This window comes from Salvia hispanica, chromosome 1 (assembly GCF_029641045.1).
Source record: "Salvia hispanica isolate PSC_SH4W2 chromosome 1, Shi_PSC_v1, whole genome shotgun sequence".
In the NCBI taxonomy this organism is placed as follows: Eukaryota; Viridiplantae; Streptophyta; class Magnoliopsida; order Lamiales; family Lamiaceae; genus Salvia; species Salvia hispanica.
The window spans coordinates 29,839,604-29,867,485 of record NC_142692.1 but is presented as its reverse complement, the minus strand read 5'-3'; the positions used below and the strand labels follow the sequence as shown (position 1 = coordinate 29,867,485).

Here is a 27,882-nt window from a genome sequence, read left to right as displayed (position 1 = left end):
AGTCCATACATAAACAAAAATATCTGATAACTTAATTTGTACTGAGATTATATTTTTCCCTAGTAAATAGGAGTATAATTGATGTGAGACCTTAAATAGAAAACATGAGGAATCTTCATTCGTGATGGCCAAATAAACACGTATGCGTTTCTAGAAACTAAATTATTCATAAGCAAGCAACCCTAAACCCTACACTATAATATACTCTATAAATTAGCATGTTTGATCGTATTTTAATTACACTACTAAATTAGCATTCCACCTATTCTATAACTTCAACTTGGACACTTGTTAGTAAAACATGTTTCAGGTTAGCTTCTCTCCAGAATATATATTTCATTAGAAAATAAACAAATAAGTTCTAGATAAGACAACTTTATAATAATTTCTAATCAAGTATCATAAGTTGTGAAGGAAAGAAAAATAAGTTATCATATAATGATTGAGATTCCTTCAAGCCCTCTAATTTGTAAGTAATACATTGGTAAAAAAACAATACTTGGAATAGTCATTTTCAGAATCAATAAAAAGGCAAACAAAATTTGTAAATACATAGCTCATATGTTGGCATGGATTTGTTGATACAGCACAAGATGATGAAAGAAGGGGTTTACCTGAATTAACCTTGAACAAACTTGCATTTTTGCAGTTAGCTTGCTTCAGACAACCAGTTGATCAAATATGTGAAACAACCTTCACAGTGTAATTGCATTAGGAAGAGCGTCAACTTTTTTTATTATAAGAGATGACAGAGACGGGCGCAGACACAGACATACCTATTTCTGGTCCTAATATCCAGCTGATCCCACCAATGAAGAGTAGGACGCATCCTCATCAGCAGAAGCCTGATTTTGATCGACAGCCTTTCCAGATTCTTTCTTAGTAGTAGCATTTACTGTTGCTGCAGTTTCAACATTGGCTATCTCGTACAGCAGCAGCCTTCTCTTCTTTGCTTCTTCTACATCACCTTCCCAGCAAGTTTCAGTAATGATTTCAGTCGCTTCGTTTAGTTTGTCTGCTGAAATTAGATTCTCATTTTCCAGAAGAACGAGGTATACTTGTTCAGCAGCATATTTTCGGATCTGGAAGGAGAAGCAAAATGCCATTAGCCATTAAGATTGAATCATTTATTAGCAGTGTTGACATTTTAGTAATACATACCTTTGGATAACGGTGGGCAAGGAAAGTCAGTAGATGAGAGAATGCCTTAATGCTGATAGGATCTGAAATTGAAGCAATATATCCTAGTATTGCAATTCCTGCATTTAACTTAGAGAAGTCCTTTGTTCCTCTCAACTCTACAGTGAGAGAATCCAGAACGCCCGCACAAAATACTGGAGTCTCATCCTGAGAAATCATAAGTAGCATTAGTAAGGAAAGACAAAACTTGTGTGCGACTTACAGAATGGGCACAACAGATTAACTTGTTGACAGGATAGAATGTGGAATCTCAGCTTAAAATCTTAATTCAAAAATATGGGGTTGATAGCACCAACAGGAGTAAGAACTATATGCTGTCTGGTTAGACAATGTCAGAAAATACTTGCTTTAACAAGCATAATTCAGTGCTGATGCATAAATGAAGAGAAAACAAAACACAAACCATCACCAAATATCGATATGAAAGTATTAGATAAACAATGCAGTATCATATAGACGTGTTAACTGACTACAAACCAATATATGAAGCAACACTGAATAGAAATGCTAGAGAGCAAAACATACTGACCTCCATGTTCAACAACAACTTCCGACTGAAGAGAATCTCAATAGTCTGAGATAAAGGGAAGGAAATGGTAAGGCTTTCAAGGAATATAACACAGAGATATACACAGTCTAAATCAAGATGAAAAATGGTAGTATCCGGTTTCAGCATGAATGACATTAATAAGATGCTTATTTAGTAGGATTTTCTTTGTCTTGATTTGTTTCGTCTCTCTCGTTCTCTCTTTGGCTTCCTCTACTGCCTTCCTAGGAATCTGCTTATGCATTACAAATTGTCATGTTGTCTGCAGTTATTGATCCTTATTCCTTCTTTGCATTGAGTACAGAGAGCTTAAGTGGTGTAGATTATTAGTCTGGATCATCCAATCTCATTGTATAATTTTATATTCAATCTTTTTCTAATAAGTGGCACACCAAATCTGGCGAGCCACAAGAATGACAGATTAGGCCAAAGATATGAATAAGACAATTATTTCAGTACTTTAACAAACATCATGTTTGATTGAGTTCAAATATCTAGAAAAAGAGGGCAGGTCTGTTATAGCTAGTTCAGGTTTGTCTTAACGAATTATGACAACAGTGCAATGAATGTAAAGATCATAATCCACATTGATCATGGTTCAGTTTGTAATGGGTATTTCAGAATTAGAATTGAACTGTTTTGTGATCCAGCATAAACAAAATCTACCAGAAACAATAATTATTTCAAATTCTATTTGAATCTTGTCCCCATAAACATTTTGTGGAATCTTGAAACAGTGGATCTTGGGGTAAGTATGTATTTAAACCTCAATACAGAATAATTCGCAAAGGCTGTGTGTACATAAAATGCACCCAAGTTAGACATATCATTCATGCTGACAATAAAGCCAAATGGTAAACTTACCTTCAAAGTGGGTACAATGACTCTATCACACCTTCGATATCTCTGAAGGATCCATAGAATGTCCAATGACAAACTGGGTTCTTTAGATTTATTGTGGCCTTCAGTTATTTTATTCTGAAGATAATCTAGCAACGCACTGAGCGATGCCTTTCTCAAAGACTCTTGTAGACCACCAATGGAGATAACCAACCCAGACACTACATATATGCTATAGCAACTAACTTTAAGGAGTTGAACAAAACGAGGATATGAAAATGTTGGAACCTGCATTTAAATCAAATTATATTCTCAAATAAACTAAACATTCAACATTATCAGAAAAAATTGCTAGTTAACTTACCCCCCACAGGAGCTCAGCCTCATTTGGAACTATATGCTCAAGAATTTCCCTGTGTGGTATATGTGGCACAAAAATGGTTTTATTATGGAGGAGTCTTTGGAGAATCCTTGCTGCTAACTCCCGCAGTTTATCCATCTTCTCCACAGCTTGTTTTACAATGCCTCCAACTAAATTTTTGGCCAAACTAGCCTCAAAATATGAGCTGAAGTGATCATCACCCGAGTTATCACCTTTTTCAAGTTGTAAAGAAGATGATATCTCTTTATTTAGAGAATCTCTCTTGCACAGAATATATGTACATCTCTCAAGGCCATCCATTGCTGCCTCACGAACCCAAGAACCTATATCGCCCCTGTTGTCAGTGGAATAATCTTCAAGAGCTATAAAAAGACTGCTCATCACTTCATTCTTAATAAGGGGAAACAAGGCGATCCCATCTTCTCCAGAAAGAAAATCAGATGCTTCTCCAGCCTCAGATAAAGTTTCGCAAACAGATACAAGTCCTCTGACAGCATTGACCCGTGCTTCAGCATCCCTATCATCCGGATTATCCTGCATACACAAGAAATTCAGTCAAATAAGTGCCCTCATCTTTCTTAATTCAACAGTAGCTGACGATGTAGTTTCAGATGATATAGATCTTGCTCTTCCATTAACAAAAGAAACCATATTTATACCTCAATTTTACATGAACGGCAGAGCTTTGTTATTGCAGATTTCCACCCTCTAGACAGAAGCTCAAGAGGTAGAACACCAAGTGCCAGAGCTGATCCTCGTCTTGCAGCCACATTAGGGTCACTTAACTGTTCAAGATATCTTGACATGATATCATTGACTCCCTTGTTCTCCATCATTACAAAGTAAGTGGGAATGTAGTGCTTGAGGGCTTCAACAGCAACATTCTAAAAGCAAGAACAAAAATTTATAATTCAAGAGGCAGGCATATGAAATTTGGCTGGAAGCCTGGAAGTATAATTGGGTGAAGGGAAAACCTGTATGTTAGAACTTGGATGCTTCAAATTCTCATTTAGGGTATCAAGCAAACTTCGTTTAATCTTTTCAGTTAGAGATATTTTAGCTATGGAGATGCACTGAATGAAACGAGAAACAGCAGAACGCATGATTTCTCCTCCTTTACCACGATAAAGTCGTGCTTTCTCAATTGCAGGAACAATACCAGCTACTGTTTTCTGCTTATCTGCAAGAATAAACCAAAAAGTGAATTAGTCATAATGTAGGTAAATCGCATTGACTCCAATGAAGTCAGTTTAAATTAATTATGCAGAGCTCCCTCATTATAACTACACAACTTCCCTTGCACAGAATTCAAGAGCACTAACCAAATCTTAGTGTTTGCCCTCACTTCAAACCAGAAATGTGATTGGCCCAATTTTTTGCAACAAAATAAAAAAATCTGAGCCAGCATCACTAACTGTCATTGCCTGCCACGTTGGTTGGGGCACTGATACGTAGCTGGTTTGTTTTCAGCCTGAACCCTCTTTTAAATTTTGACTCAGCTAAACACTCAAAACAATCTAATTTTCTTCAATAAAATACTTAATTTCAGTTCCATCTGTTTGTAACGTTTTTTTTTGAAAAAAAAAAACTTGAATCATCATTACAATCACAACTTAAATACACATTTTTTCACCCAACCCACAATTTCAACGTATATCCCAACATCCCACTATAAAATACAAAAAAAGTGTCAATTAGTCATCCAAACATATTTCTAATTTCCACAAAAACCAATGCATTCTTATGGAAACCTTGTAGAGTGCATTGGAAATAGTGAAAACCGTAAATAAAACAAAACCATTCTAAAGGGTTTCCAAAGGGTTCAGCGCAGTGACTTGATAAAGTATATGTATTCCTACGCAATCACTTGAGCACATAATATTCAAAGAACATGGAGAGATGAAATGAGTTAATTGGAGAGAATAAAGTAGAGACAATAAGAGAATAAAGTAAGAGAGATGAAATGTGTTGTTTTCTGCCAAAAGAAGGAAATGACTCAGCCATAGTGGGACGGCCCCAAAAGGAATACAACTCAACTACAGTTGGACGGATGGAGTATTTCTTTTCATGATTAAATGAAGAAAACACTGATAGATTTTAAACCACAAGGGTAGTCATAAAATTAGTGTTGAACAATTGCACATTTATATCAAGGTAAAACAAAGTCATTTTTTTTTATCTTGCATCGTTGACAATCATGAATAAAATGCCAACTAATGGTTATATTATGCAAGTATATATATTAAACAGAGTATCTGCAGAAGCTGAAAGAAAGAAAAAAAAAATTAACATACCGAATATACTGCAAGAGGGTACAAAAAGGCTGGACCAGGCGAAAAACATTTCCAAAATATTGAATAAGGCAAGCAGGGCACTAATACATACCTGTGGGAAGGGCATAACTTTGCTTATGAAGAGCCAACACTACCTCCCCAGTGGCCAAGGTTGCACCGTGCCGCATGCACAAGTCAGATGATAAAGTGCAAGGAACTAATTTATCCAAAATTACATTTGCAAAATATTCAGGCTCAAACTTTACAAGCAACGAAAGGGCAGTGGAAGCAAGTTCTCTCAAACCCTTTTCCTGCACATCCAACATAATTTGAATGAGCATACGATTAATATCATAGAATAATAGGCGGAAACAGAAGCAATGAAAAGAGAATCACATCAACATTATCTTTTAAAACAAAGAAATCATTGTAAAAGCAATTGCTAACAAAAAATTTAGATTAACATTTTGTTACAACATTAAATCTGTCATAACATTTTCTCAAAAATTTAATGGAGGTTCCTGCACCAGATTGCACATACTAGATGACAGATTTTATCATGCAATGGTTCATCAATGCAAAAAAGCAACACTAAAATACGAGTTTGAGACGGCAGCAAAATAGGCAGTTGTATTTGTTTGGTGCTAAAGAGTAACATATCAATGAGAAAGACACAACAAATAAGCAAAACTGAAAAAAATAAGGAAACCAGCTAGCACATACCCAATGACATATCTTATTGTGCAACAGTTCATCCACAAACGGACGAAGGTAGCCATCATATTGAGCAATGAAAACAGCAACAGATAGATATGAGTTCGCTCGAGATGACAGTGCAAAATAATCGGCAGTATTCACTATATCAATGCCATGGGAGAAATTCCCTTGTCGCCCCACATTTTCCTGGAAAGCAGCAGCTGCTGCTCTTCTGCAATTAACCTAACCATTAAGCTCATAGATTCGTCATCACATTGGTAATAGAAAATAAAATCAGCATTATACACATTGTTGCAAAAGGTTATGCACCTCACGGTCATAGCACGCCACTGTTAGAAGATGCGGGGCAACCTGTTCCAGCACATTCTTCATGTCTCGGTGGTTATATGCACGGCCGAAAGCCCAACAAACATAGGCAGCAGCATCACGTACATGGGATCCGACACTATGAGGTCCTCTTCGAATATCATAATGTAAAGCCTATCAAGGAAAGATGATATTTCATATCTGCTAGCAGCAAATGAACAATTGTGATTTCTTTTGCCTCAGAGAAGCTCAAAGTTAAGAGTAGCATACAGTGGGAGTATACATAATTCTGGAGATCATTTGAAGTTAAAAAAAGATGATAAACTCATAATACTATAAAGAGGGTGGGCGGAGAACCCAGCCAAAAATATTTGGCTGAAAATTGCATCCAAACCGGGAAAAAAAAAAACAAAAAAAAACTATGGAGATCAAACTACCTCGAAGAGTAAATAATCTCAACCTTGTCTGATAAAAAACAAAAGACTTAACAGAATATTGCTTTTGGGTAGAAATATGAATCAGCTATAAAGGATCGGATCAAGTATTTTCAAGAAAAGCTACAACAGGATACGGGAGGTGGTATTCTGAACTTCACAACAGAAAAGAGTTGAGCTAAAATGCATAAAGCAAACTATGAATGGAATCAATAGAACAGAGAGTGATGATAATTAAACAGACATACTTATGGCAAATAAAAGGGTGCATGTCATTCTCCAAAATCTTAGATAAAGCTGAATGGCTTGATAAATACTCAAACTACTATTGAAAAGATTTGATATTGTAACTTTTGTCCTGTACCAAAGAGAAAAGAAAAAAGCATACCTTTATGATCACTGGAACAACTTTGGGAAAGCTGATTGGTAAGAGTAGTCCTCTGCGTGCAAGTTCTCCTAGGGCCAAGCACCCACCGTGCCATGAACCATCTCCCTGCAATAAATTATACACTACAAATTCAGAATCAGATATAAACCGTATTTCCATCACAGCTTTTATTGCCTGGTACTTGCTACAACACTGAGGGGAGTATCATTCTAGCTAGATGTGGTAAACATCCTGGTGGTGCTTTCTCTATCTTATATGTGCAGGTGCGATGACAAAGTGAATTGTTTTAGCTATCCACAAGAGTTAGGGATCTCTCCATTCAGAGGTCATAGTGATTATTTCATGTGAGTTCTTCCAGTGGTTGAACAGTCTTAATCAAGTTACCATGTCTTGTGTTGAAATATTAAGTGCAACAAATAGAAGAATTTGATACTATAACTTAACACTTTGAAACTGTACCTCTTTGGATGATTATATAAAGCTTTACAGAGTTGTAGAAGAAAGCAGAAAAGTTAAATAATGGGGAACAAGAAGAATGCAAGATTATGTTGCCATACCTCACTAGGAGAAAAGAGTTCCAGTACGGATGAGAGGATCTCGTCTGCAAGAGAGTAAGTTAAACGTGAAGCAACACGGCCAATACCTTTTGCAGCAGACCATCGCACAACAGTGTCCTGCACGAGTAAAAATGGGGTATAAATCAAATGTAGCTAAGAACCTTACTGATCCAATAAAAATACTCCATCCGTCCCACTTTAGAAGTCCCGATTACCCATTTTAGTCCATCCCACTTTAGGAGTCCCGGTTAGAATCTTCCATAAATGGTAATAGGCCCTACATTCCACTAACCCCATTTCACTCACATTTTATCATAAAACTATTATATAAAAATGGGACCCACATTCCACTATTTTTTTTCATCAACTTTCCTTTACATTTCTTAAAACTCGTGCCAAACTCAATTGGGACTCTTAAAACGGGACGAAGGGAGTAGCTTATTTCCTTCAAACATTAAAATCAACAGAAACAGGGAAGACCACTACAAATGAGATTGTAACTTCAGCAGACAAGGCTCACAAGCTACTTAGAATGTAAATTGAAGCATTAAATGAACTGAAAACAAGCCTCTGCATACCGTATCTCTCAATCCTGACAGCAAAAGTTCAATAATATCTTCTAAGACATCTGGAACATCCAAATCTTCTTCTTCAAGGCAGCTCATTTCTTGTGATGTATCACAGGAGTTTGTGTCCACGGGATTATTTAGTTGCTCAAAATTTCTTGTCTCATTTAAGGATATGTTTTCTCCAAGAACCTTGTTTCTACCCTGTAATATTGAACGGAGTACAGAGTAACCATAAACGACAGTACAAGTTTGAACCAGAAGCTACGTCAACGAAAATTTCCACAATCTTTCAAATTATCTCTTTATATCAAATCATTTAATTTTAATAATTGTTCTTTTAACTCTATCTATGAACTCCAGTTATATCATATCACATATGTACTCAATATAAAGAAAATTGTGGATTCTCTGCTTAGCATCAAGACACATCTGCCAGTATTTATGTCAACCAGTTCTAAAAAGTTTGGAAAAAAAAATCTCAACAGAGCACCAATTAATCTTGCTCGGATTCCTTCCCTTTCCACCCCAATGTACATGCAATCTCTTGTTCTTTTTCTTTATAAAGTGAACTGTGAACCCACAAAAGTTCATTAGCAAAATATATTTTTTGCATCCTAGAATCTGTACTAGCTATTATGGATCCTGATATCAGCACAAAAATATGGAAAGATGGCTACAACTTAAAAGCCACTTGCATGTTCTCTCCCAAGAAGCTTTCCAAGGGAAATTAAATTTACTTTACGAAGAATATCTGAATGGAACTTGTTCTCAGCAAACATACCGAACTGTTTGTCATTTGTCTATTAAGCAAATAGACTCATTCATCAAGTAAATACATAAGTGACAATCAAGAAAGAAACTGACCACATAATGCCAAGTTGCTGAGCGAGGTGGCAAGACTGTTAACCCAATCCGCTGGGCTAGCTTTATAATATACTTACGGAGTAAAGAACTCCGAATAGCAGTACGAGCCTTGATCAAAGTAGATGCATCATTCCATAAAAGTGGCACTACATTCAGCAATACTGATGTGCTACCGATCTGTGTTTTCATAAAAAAGTTAATAATTGCTGAATCTAATGATCAGCAGATTCACAAGAAAATGGTACAAGATGAAAAACGTAAGAGATTGGAAATGAAGTTGATATATGATTGGTAGTGGTGGAGACAGTCAGCTTAATATTTTTAGCAAGCATGTCTTAGAAGATTATTTGACAATAAAAGCATACCTTAAAGATGGCAGCCAAAGCTTCAACTACACCTAACAATCGAAAGTGGTCTATAACACTGTCCTCCACAGATGAAAGAGTTTCATGCGCCCAATCAATAAAGCTGAAGGAATGCAAACAAATAAGCAAGTGGAAAAAACAAGTGCAAAATGAAATTGCCATCAGTAAAAGGACATGGTGACTGGTGAGGGAACAAAAACTATTGATAATGTTTCCTAAAGAATGTTGAACACAAACATATCCTTCAGCGTTTATGGCATTACATCTATTCCTTCTGAATACGACAATGAAAAGATGCACCTGGTGAATGCCTTTGACATATCTGGCCGTGTTAAGAGCCTTGACAGCAGCAATCCAGCTATGCTACGCATAGGACCTGCATTTGCTAGATAGTTCTTACAGATCTCTAAAATCCGCAATACCAATGGAGGAGGCTCATCTTTCCCAGTATAGTCACTACTAGCCATGCTAGTATCCACAGAGGATAGGTCAAAAGGAATCAACACAAGAATAGAAAGCCAAAGAAGTACGACACATTTTGTTTCCATTGCTCCAGTACTTTCTTGCCTTAGTGAGGTATCAGAATTTGTGGCATGACATTTCTCCAAAAGGGATACCGCAAGTTCAAGATCTGAGACCTGATGAGGAAAGAACCTAATAATAGACTTGTACCCACAAACTGTAACCAAAGAATATATTATTATGCATATAGGCTGGATCACTTCAGTGATCTCGTTGGAGGCTGTCCCTAATTCTACCGCTCTTGATCGGACAATATCCATCAGAGGTGAAATCATAATCTCAAGATATGGCTCTAAGAGCTGGCCTTGCTCCTGATATTTATCCAACTGCACATAGGCAAAATAGAAGTCAATGCAAAGTTCAAAATAGATGCCATGTATTATTAAAATAAATCTATTGTGGGGAGAAAAACATTAGCAGACTGATAAAAAACATAGAGCCAGTTGTATTTGTGGCTTCCAAAATCAACAAATATAATACCACTTCAGAGATTATTTTCCCGTAGAGGCATGTTTTGAAGAAGCATAAAAACATACAAAAGATTCAAAAGAAAAGAATGATTAATGAACCAAAATAAACAATGTGTTAACGTTGAGCCACCATTACAGAAATCATCAATGAAAACAAGATTCAACAGATCAAGAATGGCATTGCATTCTACATATGCCATATGTAAAATGAAATGAGCAATCATAAATTCAAAACGAATCAGCACTGACCCACCATTAACACAATCTTCAGGAAACAGAGATTCAGCAAAACGATGAAAATAAATGTTTTCTAGAAATGCCATAATACAGCAGCCAAGAATCATAATTCTCCAGATTTTTATTTCAGGGCTCCCTATCCAGTAACTAAAGCCAGCAACTTTGTGATTCACAGGCATAATGACTCAATAAAGCAATCACGCACAAGCTTTCAGCCGATTACAATCTCCAAAACTGCATCGCCACTAGTTTAGCATAATTGACAATCCAGCATCGAATCAAACACAATTGCTGCTAAAGTAAAACCAAAAATAAACCCCCCAAGTTCCAGCAATGTAAAACATAAACTTCACAGTCTGAAATTACAATGGATCGAATTTTTTGGACGGCAGAGAGATCGGAGACACGGCGAGCGGAAACAATGTTGTCGAGCAGGGATTTGACGAGCTTCCATTCTTGAAGAAAGTATCGCTGCAATACACTCTCCTTGGAATCGTACTCGTCTTCTACTTCTCCCTGTAGGGATGGTGAAGCTGAAGCTTCTTCCTCCATTAACATAACTTCTCAAACTGTAAACTTTGCTTTCTGCTACTTCGTCACTACTGATTTTACTCTTGCATTTTCGCATATGTAGGTTTTTATTTCAAACATATAAATACTAAATGGAGTAATAAATAAATAATTTTAATAATAACAATAATAAAAGTATTACTCAGGTTCACAACTTGCCGAAAATACAAAGTGAAATAAAATAAAAACACAAGAGTATTTAAATTAAATAAGGAAGAAAAAATCCCATTCAATACCTTTCTTCTTCCTTTTTAAAATTTCAATCTCATTTTATTGATTCCACCTTCTCCTCAATCGTAAACTCAATTTCCCCTGATTCACATATACTCTCCCAAATTCTCAATTGCAATCCCAAACCCTACCCTCCTCTCCTCTCCTCTCACACACACCACAGCCTTCCTTGCCTTCTCGCCGTTGCTGCCTTGCCTCACCGAATTCATTATTGAGTCTTTCTCACCTCTGGTAAATGACTCCTTCTACTTAGAATCAGCTTTCAAGTCATCTCCACATCTCTGTCTTCGTTAACCATTGGACTTCCCATCTTTGATTCTACCACAAACCTTAATTTCATTACGTGCTTGTTTCATTGAAAATTGAAATAGAAAAGGGATTCATCATATCCTGCAATATTATATTTACCTGCTTGTTTTCTTCTCGTTACCACAGCTTGTCTTGATGGAAAAAACACCGGAAATTTGATCATCACACTACCATGTTTGCTCTCTTTTTTATGCAGTTAGTGTTTTAGAGTATGTGTTTTTAGAATATCAAAACTTGTCAGCTCCACTTGTACACCAATCCATGTTTCCCAAACTTGAATTAATACCTAAAAAAATATGCTTTGTGGTTGAATGTTGGTACCTGCTACAAATAGTAAATTCTTTGTGGTTAATAGTAGTACTCTCTTGCTTGCAACGTAGCGTGTGGAAATTTGAAATGAAAGTATGTTATAATTGTTCAAGTAGATCCTGATCACTTGGAAACAAAACATTCTTTCATTTCACATTCTTGCCAATTTTTCAGTCATACCAACTAACGTTTGTCATACATCTGTAGATGTCCGTAGCTTTCCGCGTTCTAGGTTACCGCTCTCTTTTGCTGACACCTTCCATAGTTGATTCTCGTTCCTTGTTGCAACATTCCAGATTCCAACACTCAAGATTGATGGAAAGTCATCGCGTTGCAGCTGGAAACCCCAGTTATGTTACCTCAGCTCATTATAACAAAGGGTTGGTTACTTGTTTTTTTTTCTTCTTTTAAATTTCTAATCTCTATCATAGTATCATGGAATTTTCTATTTTAAAGAAAGAAATATTGGCTGAATGATCTTCTGTATATTGTTTTTCTTGCTTCTCTGTGTCTGATTTTTGGCGCAATGACTTATGTGGCAGTAGTGGGGGCAGAGGTAGAGGAATCGAGACGAAAGATAACCGCCAAAGATCAAGAGGGAATGGCAGATCCTCTTCGGGAAATGATAAGATTAATGCACTTGGCAGACTGCTGTATGTGGTTATGTTGGTCTTTCTGTTGGAATTTTATTCCTTTACTTTCTTGGAATGGTTTTTTCATATTGGTGTAGGATCATACGATCAGTTATAGACAAGCATCCTATATATTTGTATGGAAAAGAATGAAGAGCAGATGCTAGGAAGAGTAGCCAATTTAAACATGCGAGATAATTTAGGGAACTCTTTCTTTATTGATAGTATCCATAGATGATTGGGTGTTGTATTCAAATAAACTCGTTGAAAACTTCGAATGTGTTTGAAAGGACCTTGATGCCACTTTTATACTAAGAAATATTTCTAGAAAAGTAAGTTTTGTGATGAAAATTAATCACCCCATAGTATTATTATATCATCTTTCGTGGTAGAAGTGAATAAACTTGGAAAGATGGGCTACGTGTTATGATTTTAGAAGTTGGACTAGTTTGATAGATTTTTTAATTTTATACTATTTGCTCAACTCTAATTCCTAATAGTTTAACGTGTTGAATAGATCTCTCATTCTCATATAAGCTAGTTTGTTGTATAAACTCCAGAACGCGCATATTGAGACACCAGGCCTCTGACTTGAATCTGGATATGAGGAATGATGGTTATGTCAAGGTCCAAGATCTGCTTAAGTTAAATTTGAAAACTATGGCAAATATTCCATTGCGATCACACACAGTTGAAGAAATTAGAGAGGTTTGACTCTTAATCTTCAAGTTTAATATATCTTCAATTTTATTTGCCATCGGTATCATGTGTGGTTTTGTTTTCTTTTGATGCATGCTTTTTTTTAACCAAATCTTTTGTTTCTTTTTCACTTTAGTTTATGTGTAAATACTTTTGATACTTTTAATATGTCCACAGGCTGTCAGACAAGATAACAAACACCGGTTTAGCCTATTGGAAGAAAATGGAGAGCTTTTGCTACGTGCAAACCAAGGTCACAGTATAGTGGTAATATGCCTTACGAAATACTATTGCAAAAGAGGCTGTGTTTTGGTTGGACTTTTGTAAAGGGAAATACTAACTGAAAGTTATCATTGTCTTCTAAACTTCTGTGTCAAGTTAAAGAAGTAGATTTTACAGAAAGGTGTTTATAATTCATTAGAATTTGTCAAAATGGAACTTCCTTGATGGCTCGCAACCTAGAGAGGAGCTCAAGCACCTTAGTAGTATTTTATTTTTATTTTTTTTAGGTGCATGTACCTCTCTAGTTAAGTTCATTGACAATATGTGATGTGAGGCATGATTACTAATGTCTGATTCTAAAATTCAATTGATTATCTAATAATAATATACCTAACATCGTACTGTGTGCATTTTGATTAATACTGTTATGGTGTAACCTTTTGTCTGCCTTTGTATTGGTATCTAAAATTGTGGAATTTGTGCTCAGTTTGGGATCTTCAGTTCTTGTCATATACATCGTTCTTGAAAATTGTTTTTCTGATTCTAACTCTTAAATGGTGTACTAGCTGTGCCAAATATGTTCTCAATATCCTTAAAAATTCTCCTTCATTGTCATTTTGTTTGACAGACAGTGGAAACAGAGAGCCTGTTGAAACCTATACTTTCACCTGAAGAAGTTCCAGGTTAGATTTTACATTGATTGCCCTCTTTTTCATCGTCAGATATGATAAACTGTATCGCATCTTTCATGCATGCTTGGTTTTGTAAGTTTGTGTGCATGGAACCTACAAGAAGAACTTGGAATCAATCCTAAGGGAAGGTCTCAAGCGCATGCAGAGGTTACACGTGCATTTCTGTAGTGGCTTGCCAAGGGATGCAGAAGTTGTTAGTGGTATGATCTTGCCTTTGTGAAATCACTCTTATAACTAACATAAGTTCAAAGAATTTCGCTAATTTCTCCATATGTAAAATTATGCTTTAAACCTTGGTTGCATAGTTTCATAATTGCTACTAATATAATAGCCTGGAATAACTATAGATTGGAGGAGCTCAGACGACTGGCGATAAATTAACATGTGCATTAGAAATCATCATATTTCTGAATGATGTCTTGATATGTATGATCTAATTTTTCAGGTATGAGGCGAGATGTTGACACGTTAATCTTTCTCGATGTGAGAAAAGCTATGGAAGGTACTCCACTAAACATGGTAGTTCACAACAGACATGATATGGTATTATTATATTATATTGCATCTGCTGATATTCTTCTCTGTACTCAGAGGGAATGAAACTTTTTGTATCCGACAACAAGGTGATTTTAACCGAGGGTTTTGATGGAGTGGTGCCTGTGAAGTACTTCCAGAAGATAGAATCTTGGCCTCAAAGACGGCCCATACCTTTTTAGATGGCAATGGATATTCCAATTGAATTTCTCTTTCAAGGTAAAACACGATGATGCTTATCTATGCACACGCGGACGATCTCCATTTCCTTGTACGAAACATTACAGAGAAGTGTGTTTATCTGCTCCAATGACTGAGAACCATGTTTCAGCATAATCTTTATCCTAAATGTGTAAATACTCGAGTATTATATTGCCATTGCTTTTTTTGCTTCTTTGGAGGATCTATTGATTTTGAACGATGAGATTTTCTACAAGATACAAGAAACCTTGTTGATGGAGTGGCAGAGTGCGATCATATTAGCATGTTATTTGATGTTTATTAAAATCTCCTTAACCTGATAAAGTGTCTTATACAAAATGCCCAAGTGCTTTGTCTAGTGTAGTAATATTACATTGGTTGCAACGAAAAATCTTAATGGTTGAAAATGACATCTTGTTCCAAGAAACTGCAATATTACTGTATCCCTAATCTGACATCATTGGTGCACAAAACAGTAAACCAGACGGCTGAAACAAGCAGAGATAATCACACATAAAAGTGACAGAAAACCAAAACAATAAGATATTCCTACAAACACTAAAATGTACCACTACCAAGAAAACTGGGCAAATACCCAAACCAGGCAGATATTGTATCGCATTACATTCAGGAACAAGGATGGAACACAGCCGTGGAATAAACTGAACTAGCTATGAAGAATTGGGAAGCACTAAGCACTATACGAAAATAGCACGAGACGGTTACAGTTCTTGGTTGATGATTTTATACTTTCTTCTACAGGTACGAAACATATAAAAAAAAACATTAAGATGACCACAAACCTAATATGCATACATAATTGATTTGGACCCTTTCTTTGATTATGCCACAATTAAGTTGTGTTTCCCTTTCTCAACCTACAACTGTAAGCTTTTCAACTAACTCTAAAGAGTATGATAGTTGAAGTAAGCTGTGACTAAGACCTAAGGCAGTTATAGTAATAAAACTCTACACGTATCTTTCTCATAACACAAAAGACTTCATATAAGTCCACAAGTTGGGTCTGTCAAAGTTCAAAAAAAAGGACCGTCTACTACTCCCATGAATGCACGTGAAATCAAACAAACAAGAGACAAAATCACATAGGTTCGTGAACGACTTCCCTGCCAAATCATGACCCATCAATCTCATGTAGCATCTCAGGGAAAGAATGAAGATCAGTTCTCAGAGTTGGCCAGTCCAGTTTCCAAGTTGTAGCTGCAAGAGTATATAAAACACAGAGAACCAAAAATATAATTGATTAACAGATGTGTATCATACATGCCTAACAAGAGCAAAGCTGTGAGGGCAATGAACTTGGTGAAACTGAATATTAATGTGGACATCACAGCAAGAATAAAATGCAGCTGATGAAGTCCCAGTTTATATAAGAAATTTATGTGGAAAGTTTAGCAGACATACTATTCTCTGCTATTTATTAGAATTGGATCCAAATCGTACACGTCCATCAATGAGTAAATTGCTCTCAGTAAGGAATTTTACAGTGGTAAAGTTACAACAATCACAATCTACTGGATACCAGATTTGATTTGTGCTTCGATGCAGGTCAGAACACCAAGGATCAAAGCCCAACAACCAAAAGAGCTTCTTCATCGTCGGATCATGGATATTATCTTTATATGGCATTATCAAGATATGTGATAACAAGATAATCAGAGGAGGCGAACAAAATAGTTCAGAAAACAATCATATCAATCCAAATGAACAAGAATAGAACAATCCTACCGCACAATTTGTGAAAAAAAATGTATCACTGAGTGCTCTTCTTGCCATCAACATAGTAACTAAGATACCATTGAACAAATTTCTTCAACCCAGCATGCAGATCTGTTGTGGGCTTATAGCCAAGCTCCCTCTCAGCCAAGCTTATGTTAGCATGTGTAAACGGCACATCCCCATTCCTCGGCATCTTCATGACCAACCTCTTTGCCTTCACCTTAAGCAACTTCTCCAAAATGCTCACTAGATCCCCCACAGGCACAGGAGACGTGTTTCCCAAATTATAAACACGCAACTGAGCCGGCCCCTTCTTCTTACCACCGCTGCCAGTACTCTTCTCTGCAGTATCCAGTGCAGCTAAACAGCCCTTCACTATATCCTCAATGAAGGTAAAATCCCTCGCCACGGTGCCGTGATTAACTGCTTCAAAGATTGGAATAGACTTCCCTTTCAAGATATCCCTAGTAAAGAAGAAGTAAGCCATATCAGGCCTGCCCCAAGGTCCATAAACCGTGAAAAACCTCAACCCTGTCAGCGAAAGCCCATATATGTGGTTATACGTGTGTGCAATCTCCTCACCAGCCTTCTTAGTAGCTGCATACAAACTAGCAGGCTGATCAGTCCTATCCCTCTCGGAAAAGGGCACCTTTGTGTTCAGTCCATACACTGAGCTACTTGATGCCCAAACTATAGCAGGCTGAGGATTCACATTCTTGCAAAACTCGAGCACACTAACAAGGCCAGCAATGTTGCTGTGAACATACGAGCTAGGATTCTCCATGGCAAAACGCACACCAGCCTGCGCTGCCAGATGCATAACATGAGTGAAAGGCACGATATCAAACAGCTTAGCCAACAATTCACCATCATTGATATCACCCTCCACAATGTACACCCCACTACGCTCTAGCAGTGTCTGCCTCGCCCTCTTAAGCGAGGGATCATAGTAACTGTTGAAATTATCGAGCCCCAAAACGCCATCCCCTCGCCTCTTAAGCGAGGCGGAGACATGAGTTCCTACAAAACCAGCAGCCCCTGTGACCAACACAGACATGCCATGCCTTGACCTAGGCTTAGCAGATTGCCTAACCTTTTTTTCGAAATTAGGGCCTGAATACGAGCTAGTTCTAAGAGACCTTCTAGAAAGATCTGAGGAGGCCGGGTTCAAAGAAGACGGTGATCTATAGAAGAATACGAATATCATTCCAACAAATACAAAAGACCAAAAGGTGAGCTTAGCTATTGAAGATTGCAGCCGCAGCCGATTGTACGGAGCTTTCTCCATCTTGAATTTCCCAGGGGTTGATGGGCTGTCAATGTGCTTCATCTGTGACACAATCCACTGAAAAATTCTTAAAAGATTTGAGAAATCCCCCCACTTCGGAATTCAGCCCCTTTTTGCCACTCCAATCTGCAGATTTTTCTCCGGCGGCGATCGAATTTCGATCTTTTGCTTCGTTCCGGTGAATGCGGTATCAAAGATTTGGGGGAAAACTAAAATAATCGAACAGGGTTTCTTCAGAATACGAGCAATACAGTTTTATTGATGTAGAAACAGGTTTCTTGAGGAGATGGGTTGTCTTCGAAGATCATTTCCACTTTTGTGAAATGCAGAAGAAAAAGAGATTTCGATTTTGGCAGAGAGAGAGAGAATTGAGTGAGTGTAAAGATAAGAATGAGGGATTTGGAGGAGGGAGAAGATGGGGTTTCAGTTTGAGTTTGAAAAAGTTTAAAATAAATGAACTAAATTTTAGGAGTTTAGAGAGTGGACTAATGATTTGATTATTTAGGAGACTCCAAATGCAGCTCTAATTAATGCTTTTTCTTAGTCTTAATTAAATATGATTAGTACAATAAATGCGTTTTGGACTAATCCTTTCTCCTACAATGACTCCGTCCTATATCATTGATATTTCCTTCAAACTGAGAGGGTTTTGTTGTTTTACATGTATAACTCTAATAATTATGATTTGTTAGATTTCTTTTGATTTGATTAGCTCTTCTTATGTGCATGGATAATGGTATTTATCTAATTATCAATATATAATGATGTTATACTTGGGTTGGGTGCTTGATATTGGGATTATAGGAGTTCATGTTAGGGTTTGTTGACTTTAGGGCTTGTGGGTTGGAAATGAGTGGATGGGAGATTTTACTACACTTTTCTAGTCAAATGAAGGTGAGAAATCAGTGGGGATTGGGATTTTTGATAGCCTCTCATTATCATTAAAACTTCCCCATTCTACTATGTTTTACTCAATATAAACAATGTTTTAGATAAATATAAACCCTGTTTTCGAAACATTAAAGAATAAAAATTCTAAACATTTTGCCAAAATTACTATGAATATAAAAACAAAATAATATGAATATTTCTAATTTGACAAAATCGAACTTATTCTATTTGGTTTAAATTTTACTCCATTTTACTTATCATCATTGTGTTGAACTCAAATTCATGTGGAGTACAAAAATGAGAAAGTGATGTTTGTGAACTAAACTCAAATTATTTCTTGGCACTTTCTTAAAGAAGTGCTATTAATTAATTGGATTTTTAATTATTTGACTAACTGCTTGTCAAAGTAAAAAGAATGTTGGATTAATTTGTGGTGGAATCATAATTGCTGTATAACGATATGAGAAAAGGTGATCGATGCCTTTCTCTACCTACAAATTTATGCGTAACTGCGAAGTGATACACTCGAATTAACTAAACCATGAGTTGTAATTTAACGTGTCAATTTCCTAATTGCATTCGTTTCCTAAATGTAAATATACGTATCAGTTTAATTTGATTAAATTAGCTAGAATCTCATACGGGATTTGGAAAGAATATAAGTTCATTGTTTACATTTTAAAAAATCCTAGTAAATTTTATGAAATATGATTAAAAACCGTACAACTTTAATAACCCACTTAATGATTTAGTTGGGCCCTTTTGTAATTTCAATGTGTGAGTCATTAGAGTACGTTTGTAACTAACTTATTTGCAATTTTTCATTAAGACACCAAATAAGAAAATAATTAACTATGACAAATAAAAAGTATTTGCGGACAATAGAAATGTATGAATCGTAAAATATCAGCCACTAATTCCAAATAGATGTACGCTCTTGAAAGTGATGTTTCCATTTAAACGTTGAGATTTTTCAACGGTTTTTTCAATGTTCATGTTGATTAATAATTTAATGTGAAGCATACTACTTATGATACAATGATTAGGAGGATTTTCATTTTACAAAATAAATTACTCATATAGGCCATAATAGAACCACCCAAAACAGTTTTATGCACAGCGAATTCAGATGGGCTATAAATAAGGCCCATTATTTGAGCTAACAATAATGTAGCCCAGCCCCAACAAAATCATAGATCTGGCCAGATCGTATGATGTAGCCCAGAGAATTCAGATGGGCTATAAACAAGACCCAGTTTTGACGACTGGAAATTTAGAGAGAGACAGAGAGAAAAAGTAATTAAAGTATTGCTAGTGAGAAATGACTAAAAAGTTTTCAAAATTGAAAAATGCATATTCTTGTGGAACGGACTAAAAAGGAAAGAGTGTAAAATTCTTGTGGGATGGAAGGAGTATATACTGATTCGAAATAGAATGTCATGTATTTCCACATAAAATGGCACTATTCAGTTTCAGGAAGGATGTTATATCTCCACGTCATATACGTATCAATGCGAGGGTTTCACATCATAATTCAAGCTCGAAAGGGGAAGTGCAAACCATTTTTGCAACGTGCTCGTTCAGACTTTTTTTAAAGATCGGACTTGAAATAGGATCTTACATTCCGTAGCCAGATTTTTGCTTTTCAGACCATTATTCTAACTTTCTTCAAAGTTTGAAATATAAAAAGAAATAATCAAAATTTAAGAAATTCCCAAGAAAAAAAGCGAATATTACTCGAAGATAACTTTGAATAGAATATTCGAATCATAAGCCGAATGTATATAGTAACAATATATCGAATTCAAATGATCAATAGTTTTTTAATGTTGAAAGGTGGACTAATCTTTAATTTATATGGGTAGGGATTAGGGAACACATGGTTGTTGTTGGTAAACTTTGAGTAGTTATGATTATCATCTTTCAAAGAGTGATATCTTACCAACTACTTGTGTTCTGTTGTATACCAAATCTTTTAGGTTTTTGGAATTGCAAGAAAGAGACACCATGCTATTCATTAGTTTTTTCATTTGAAATTGTTTTATTGCATAGCAAAAATATTTTTTTTGATGTCAAACCAGGATTAAGATTAAACATAAATACATAATATATCAAAGAAGGTTTATTATGTAGTGTCATCAACTTGACTTTTAATATCTACTTTCGAGAAAAATTTAAATCCTCTGATTCAAATATACTGGACTCCCAAGTCCCACCTACTCGTTCTTAGAGGTTTTGAAGTTCCAATAAGATAGAAATCATAGAATTAACGTGACAAAGATCGTAAGTTACTTTAGTAGTAGGAGTGTGCATACATGTGAAATTTAAAAAATGTGGCTATTATTGGTCACGGGAGAAATTCCGTTCAACAAGAGCATTTGGAAATTTTGAAATTGGTCTACTGAATATGTGCGTAATGATCTTAGATACTATAGTAAAATATTAGGGTTGTTCTTGTTAGGTGAGATTTTGAAGTTAGGTGATATGAATTTTTTAGCAAAAAAAAAAAAAAAATTAAACGAATTTTGTGTCATAGTACAACTATACTTACAAAGTATAGTAGAAATTGTTTTCTTTTTAACCTATTTCCTAGGAATAGAAACTCTTCAATTTGGGAAATTGACTCAAAAACTTTTCATTTTCCTTTATCTGACTTATTCTCTCTTTCTTTATCAATTTTACATTACTTGTCGTTGTTAAAGTTCATAAGTTTAGGAAAGGGATGAAGTATGTATCTGTTAATCTTATTACTATCCTCTGTCATATAAATATGCAATACTACATCGAATTATAAACTTATCATCTTAAATGAAAAATTCTAGGTGTACTTCCCACTAATATATAAATAGTGTCTGTATGCATATCATTGGGAAAGTCTAAAAAATAGGTGGGATATTTTCAACTAACTAAAATCTAAATAAAATACGTCAAAACAACCGCATACAACAAACCATTTCAATCACCACAACAGAAGTTAGTTGATACTCCTTGATAGATAGATCTATTGATGACCCCACCTCTTCTTCTACATCACTAAGTTAAACATGTGTGACACTGACACACCTTCAAAACTCATCAGGATTTGCGCAAATGTTGCAAAATTAATCGGAAATGTATCAAGTTACAAACTGAAATTGACTTTGTAAAATATCCAGTAGCATCCATACTGCCTAATCTCTCTCCTCTTATCACAATTTCAAAAAACAAAACAGAACCGTAAAACAAAATCTGTCTCTTTTATTAGGAACACTCCCTCCCTTGGAGCTTAGCAGAGTTGTTTAGCTGCAGCTACAACAGCTTCAACTGTGAGCCCAAATTCTTTGTATATTTTGGGTGCAGGTGCACTAGCTCCAAATCTATCAATTCCGATCGCCTTCCCTTCCGATCCAACGATCTTGTCCCACCCGAATGTTGTTCCGGCTTCAATGCTAACCCTGGCCTTTACAGCAGCTGGCAGCACACTTTCCTTGTACTCGTCGGATTGATCATCAAACAGCTCCCAGGAAACGAAGGAGACGACCCTCACAGCCTTCCCTTCCTTCCTCAGCTCATCACCGGCCTTTGCTGCAATTTCCAACTCCGAACCAGTTCCAATCAGTATCACGTCAGGCTTGTTACCTGTTGAGTTGTCTGATATGGTATAGCCTCCCTTCTCCACTCCTTCGATCGAGGTACCTGGCAGCTGTGGAAGCTTTTGTCGAGATAGGGCAAGGACAGACGGTCTCTTTTTGTTAAGAACAGCAACCCTGTACGCACCAGCTGTCTCATTGCCATCAGCTGGACGGAGCATCAGTATGTTGGGCATTGCTCGGAAACTAGCCAAATGCTCGATAGGCTGATGAGTTGGCCCGTCCTCTCCAAGACCAATAGAGTCATGGGTCATCACGTAGATAACTCTAGCTTCAGACAAGGCAGAGATTCTCATGGCTGCTCTCATGTAGTCCGTGAATACAAAGAAGGTTGCACAGTAAGGAATGAGGCCAGGGCTGTGAAGGGCAATTCCATTACATATCGCTCCCATGCTATGCTCACGAACACCAAATCTTACATTACGCTCTTCAGGTATATTCTTTTGGAAGTCACCAAACTTTTTGAGAAGCGTCATGTTGGATGAGGCGAGGTCAGCGCTGCCTCCAAGCAGACCTGGGAGCACATTTGCTAAAGCATTGAGGTTTTGCTGAGAGAGGTTTCTTGTGGCATCAGCTGGACTCTCAGGGGTGTATGTCTGAGGACAGATTATGGAAGTAAAAAACATTACTACATTTGAACAATAATTACTCCAATAAATAAAATTTCATGTGCTATTTGACAGAGAGAGAAATTGGAGTTAAGTTTATACTTTCGATTCATATCCACTGTTCCTTGTTAATGGAAGTTTTTTTTCTCATATTATGTTCATTGCCAACGGTTTATAATCATGTGTAATTCGTTAATCAAAATGGAGAATAACCAAAATAGTAACCACTCACAGGAAGAGCCTTCTCCCAACCAGCCGGGAGTTGACCAGTGATAATGGCATTCAGTTCAGCCGCTTCCTCTGGGTACTTCTTCTCATATTCAGCAAATTTGGCATTCCATTCCGCTTCAAGAGCAGCACCATCAGCCACATGTCTGCTCCAGTGTCTGCCATAAGAACATACAAAATTGACTTAGCACTCAACAATCAACACAAAGTTTAATAGAAAATGTCTTTATTCCAAACGGGTAAGGTAGCCCAGATATCCCTACTTCTTCACATCCTCAGGCACATGGAAAGGTTCATGAGGCCATCCGAGGTTCTTTCTGGTGGCTTCTACTTCCTTGGCACCCAATGCACTTCCATGCACACTGTATGAGTTGGCCTTGTTGGGGGAACCAAAACCAATGGTTGTTGTAACCTGCTCGCATATATTTCCACTAAAGATCAGTAATCTGTCTTGCAACTATGATAATTAAGATTTAGAAAAAAAATTGACTCAATCATCCTCATTCATGTGACTTGTCATGATTCTATAGAATCTGACCTTGATCAAAGTGGGCTTGTCTTTTACAGACTTTGCTTCCTCGATAGCAGCACGGATTTCATCATAGCCATTGTTACCATTCTTCACCCAGATAACATGCCAACCAAGAGCCTCGAAACGGGCTTCAACAGACTCAGTAAATGCAATTTCTGTATTACCATCTATAGAGATGTGGTTATCATCATAAAAGGCAATCAACTTCCCAAGCCCCCAGTGTCCAGCAAGGGAACAGGCTTCGTTTGCAATACCCTCCATTTGACACCCATCACCAAGGATACAATACCTGTGACATGGACATTGCCATCAACTCAAGTAATATAACAATAATCATGGACCACAGACTAAAAAACAAATGAGTAAAGCAATCCTATACGTGTAGTGGTCGATAATCTTGCTATCTGACTTGTTGTAACGCGCAGCCAAGTGCTTCTCCGCAACCGCCAAGCCAACAGCGTTGGCAACACCTTGGCCTAAAGGACCTACACAAAAAAAAAAAGAAAAAAAAAAAAAAAAAGAAACAGCGGATATCACAATCACAACACATTTCTTAGAACCAAATGAGTAGCAGATACTTTTTGGACAATTTTTACTTACCAGTAGTGACTTCAACACCAGGCGTCTCGAAATTCTCGGGGTGACCGGGTGTCTTGCTTCCCCATTGACGGAAATTTCTCAAATCCTCTTCCTGTTAGCCAGGTACTTACAGTTGAGTTAAGATATACTATATGAAATCTCCATATCCTCACAAGATTGACTTGATATACCAACTTAAATAAAGAGATAGCATCCAATGAAATGTAAGCAAGCAACAAAACAAAATCCCCCAAATCTGCAGCCCTAAGTTTCTCAATCGACTACTCCTAATTTAAGCATAAACAGTATCATAATCAAGCTCGAAACTATGTCCCAAAAAGAAATAAAGTAAAAAATAAAGGAAAGAAAAGAAAGAAAGCAGTAAATCAGATCCAAGGAACAAGCCAATCAATCACCACACAATAGAAAACAGATTGCATGGGATAAAAGTATGCCGAAATATGAGGTGAGAAGAGTTGCAAGTTAGCAAAGCCTAAAAAGTAAGAAAATCGTACCTTGACGGCGTCGTATCCAGCGAGGTGAAGAAGCGCGTACTGAAGCATGCACCCATGGCCGGCGGAGAGCACAAATCGATCGCGATTGAACCAGTAAGGGTTCTTCGGATTGTACCTCATCACCTCATCGTACAGCACGTGGCCCATCGGAGCGCAGCCCATGGGCAGGCCGGGGTGGCCGGAATTCGCCTTCTCGACTGCATCGATCGACAGGAAACGGATCGTGTTGACGGATTTCTCCACCAGCTCGTTGTCGGTCGTCTTACCTAGGGTTTCGACAGCTGCCGATGCGCGGATCGGGATTGGGGCGTGGCGGCGGGAGGAGGAGGTGGCGGCGATCGAGGTGGCAGGCTTGAGGCCGAAGGAGGGGACGGAGAGGGAGGATGATGGCGAGAAAGAGGCATGGATGGGGAAGGCGGAGCGAGAGGGGACGACTTTAGATGCAGTGAGAGAGGAGGAAGAAGAAGCCATGCCGATCTCTTCTGTGCTTGTTTAGTGTGTGTGTGTGTGTTGAAAATATGAAGAAGGAAAACAGTATTTATGATTTAGGTAGGTGTGACAATATTTTATTCCATTTCCTTATTACTTATACTTTTGGGTTATAAAAATTATGAATTCATTTGTTTCACAATAGATTACGTTGTATTTTTCGAATGAAATCAAGTGTTTTTGTTTGGTGGCAATTACAATGTTGTTTATTATTTACACTAATATATTCATATGTATAGTGTGGGTGGGGTGGGGTGGGTGGGTGGGAAAGTTAGGTAAGCTCTTGCCTCTTGGTAAGTGAACTGAGGCATGTAAATAACTTGACATTTTAAAATTTATAATATAAATTAATTAGGGAGTAATGTATGAATATTTTAGGGGGAAAGAAACAATTTTGTTAAGTACATATGAGATCACAGCATCCGCCACCAACTTGATAACAATTTTTATTACATATAGATAATGGTATTTTATGTGTTAGTATAGGAAGAAATAATGATGCAATTAGATTGATTCATATATTAAAACTTGTCCATGACAAAATCTAATTTACTAGTAGTACTAATATTTTATCAAGCAAATCAAATTTGACCAATTTTCAGCATTTTCGTCCGGCACCTTGCTCGAGGCCACCACGTACAGAGCTCCAGAGTCCAGTCAATGCATTTTATTTATAAGAGTATTTGCTAAAATGAATCAATAACTCTAAATAAACTGGTAGTATTACTTACTCCCTCTGTCCCAGATAATTCGAGTCACTTGGACTGGGCACGGGTTTTAAAAATTGTGTTAAATATCAGTGGGAGAAATCGTTCTTGTATTTCAATGAATAATATGATTCAGAGACTACATATTTATAGGCTAGAGAATATCTACACAAGGTAAACCTAATTTTACAATTAAAGATACTCTATCTTTGGCATAATATATTCCCAAATATACTCCCATATCAATCACACGTTATTTCCTGATTTTGTGAGATCTTCATTCTAACACTCCCCCTCAAGCTAAGTTATGGGATTCCCGATGCTTAGCTTGCACAGTACTTCTTGAAATGACTTTGAGTTTACTGCTTTCATCAAGATGTCCGCCAGTTTATCTTCAGACTTGACATAAGGCATTTCCACCACTTTTGCCTCAAGATTTTCCTTTATGAAATGCCGATCTACTTCCACATGTTTTGTTCTATCGTGTTGCACCGGATTTTCAGAAATACTAATAGCTGCCTTGTTATCACAAAACAATCTACACGGAAGGGCCGATCGAAGGTCCAACTCGGTCATAAGTCTTCGTAGCCACAAGATTTCTGTTAGTCCACTTTTGTGTCCTCTGAATTCAACTTCTGCACTAGAGAGCGATACTATCTTCTGTTTCTTACTTCTCCATGTCACAAGATTACCTCCTACAAAAGTAAAGTACCCGGCAGTGGATTTCCTGTCATTCGGATTTCTCGCCCAATCTGCATCAGTAAAACCATGTATCTCCATGTGCCCATGTTTTCCAAACGTGAGCCCATGTTCGGCTGTTCCTTTCAAATATCTGACGATCCTCAAAACTGCTTCCCAATGCTCCTCTTGTGGTGCATGCATAAATTGACTCACCACTCCAAGTGCATATGCAATATCCGGTTTTGTGTGAGATAGGTAGATCAATTTTCCCACTAGTCTCTGATATCTCCCCGTGTCTGTCAGTCTTGCCTTTTCCTTCATCTGTAATCCATGATTTTGCACCATCGGAGTGTCCGTCGATTTGCAATCGAGCATCCCTATCTCTGTTAGCAGATCAAGTATATACTTCCTCTGGTTTATGAAGATTCCACTTTTAGATCTTAGTACCTCTATCCCCAAGAATTACTTAAGAAGGCCTAGATCTTTCATCTCGAACTCGTGAAATAGATTCTTCCTCAGCTCTGCCATCTCCTCTTCATCATTCCCAGTAATGATCATGTCGTCCACATATATAATCAGACACGTAATTTTTCCTCCTTTTTTCTTGATAAACAAAGTATGATCAGAATTACTCTGTTTGTACTCGTACTTCTTCATCACTTGAATCTCCCAAACCATGCTCGCGGGGACCGTTTCAAGCCGTATAGTGTCTTCTTGAGTTGGCAAACTTCTCCATCACGGAACTCCCCCGTGAACCCTGACGGTGGTTCCATGAATACTGGTTTTGGCAATTCCCCGTGTAGGAAAGCATTAGTCACATCAAACTGATGAAGTGGCCAATCCTTATTAGCAGCAATTGAGAACAACACTCTCACGGTATTAATCTTAGCAACAGGTGAGAACGTTTCAGCATAATCCACGCCATATG

General features: G+C 37.1%; 3 protein-coding genes and 2 pseudogenes across 7 annotated transcripts; 1 reads left to right on the top strand and 4 right to left on the bottom strand.

Annotated features, from left to right (window-relative positions):
- Positions 1-406: 406 nt before the first annotated feature.
- Positions 407-11,306, bottom strand: TTN1 (ARM repeat superfamily protein). 2 transcript variants are annotated; one of them, XM_048125398.2, is made up of 18 exons: positions 11,038-11,306; positions 9,743-10,290; positions 9,443-9,545; positions 9,078-9,254; positions 8,223-8,414; positions 7,645-7,761; positions 7,088-7,192; positions 6,269-6,439; positions 5,966-6,181; positions 5,355-5,553; positions 3,944-4,149; positions 3,629-3,853; positions 2,952-3,503; positions 2,612-2,875; positions 1,730-1,774; positions 1,162-1,347; positions 777-1,082; positions 407-693 (listed from the first exon to the last, which is right to left on the bottom strand). In XM_048125398.2, the coding sequence occupies exons 1-17, from the start codon at positions 11,227-11,229 to the stop codon at positions 789-791; spliced, it is 3,792 nt and encodes a 1,263-aa protein (XP_047981355.1). In that variant the 5' UTR covers positions 11,230-11,306; the 3' UTR covers positions 407-693; positions 777-788. The 2 variants fall into 2 exon arrangements, with proteins under 2 accessions (XP_047981355.1, XP_088918794.1); XM_089062668.1 differs by lacking the exon at positions 11,038-11,306 and adding an exon at positions 10,688-11,016.
- A 173-nt stretch (positions 11,307-11,479) lies between these two features.
- LOC125222668 (uncharacterized) lies at positions 11,480-15,263 on the top strand. 4 transcript variants are annotated; one of them, XM_048125408.2, is made up of 9 exons: positions 11,480-11,703; positions 12,387-12,470; positions 12,636-12,743; positions 13,283-13,430; positions 13,599-13,688; positions 14,272-14,326; positions 14,413-14,535; positions 14,781-14,837; positions 14,927-15,263. In XM_048125408.2, exons 2-9 carry the CDS (start codon positions 12,406-12,408, stop codon positions 15,049-15,051), a joined length of 771 nt encoding a protein of 256 aa, XP_047981365.1. In that variant the 5' UTR covers positions 11,480-11,703; positions 12,387-12,405; the 3' UTR covers positions 15,052-15,263. The 4 variants fall into 4 exon arrangements, with proteins under 4 accessions (XP_047981365.1, XP_047981362.1, XP_047981360.1 ...); XM_048125405.2 differs by having other exon boundaries at positions 12,633-12,743; XM_048125403.2 differs by having other exon boundaries at positions 12,298-12,470.
- Positions 15,264-16,465: 1,202 nt separating this feature from the next.
- LOC125222666 (UDP-glucuronate 4-epimerase 3 pseudogene) lies at positions 16,466-18,547 on the bottom strand (annotated as a pseudogene).
- Positions 18,548-22,067: 3,520 nt separating this feature from the next.
- On the bottom strand, positions 22,068-25,629 carry LOC125222444 (transketolase, chloroplastic-like). Its single transcript, XM_048125065.2, has 7 exons — positions 25,078-25,629; positions 24,584-24,674; positions 24,363-24,468; positions 23,990-24,272; positions 23,715-23,863; positions 23,456-23,609; positions 22,068-23,211 (listed from the first exon to the last, which is right to left on the bottom strand). The coding sequence occupies exons 1-7, from the start codon at positions 25,546-25,548 to the stop codon at positions 22,252-22,254; spliced, it is 2,214 nt and encodes a 737-aa protein (XP_047981022.1). The 5' UTR covers positions 25,549-25,629; the 3' UTR covers positions 22,068-22,251.
- Positions 25,630-26,573: 944 nt separating this feature from the next.
- On the bottom strand, positions 26,574-27,299 carry LOC148933576 (secreted RxLR effector protein 161 pseudogene; annotated as a pseudogene).
- Positions 27,300-27,882: the final 583 nt, after the last annotated feature.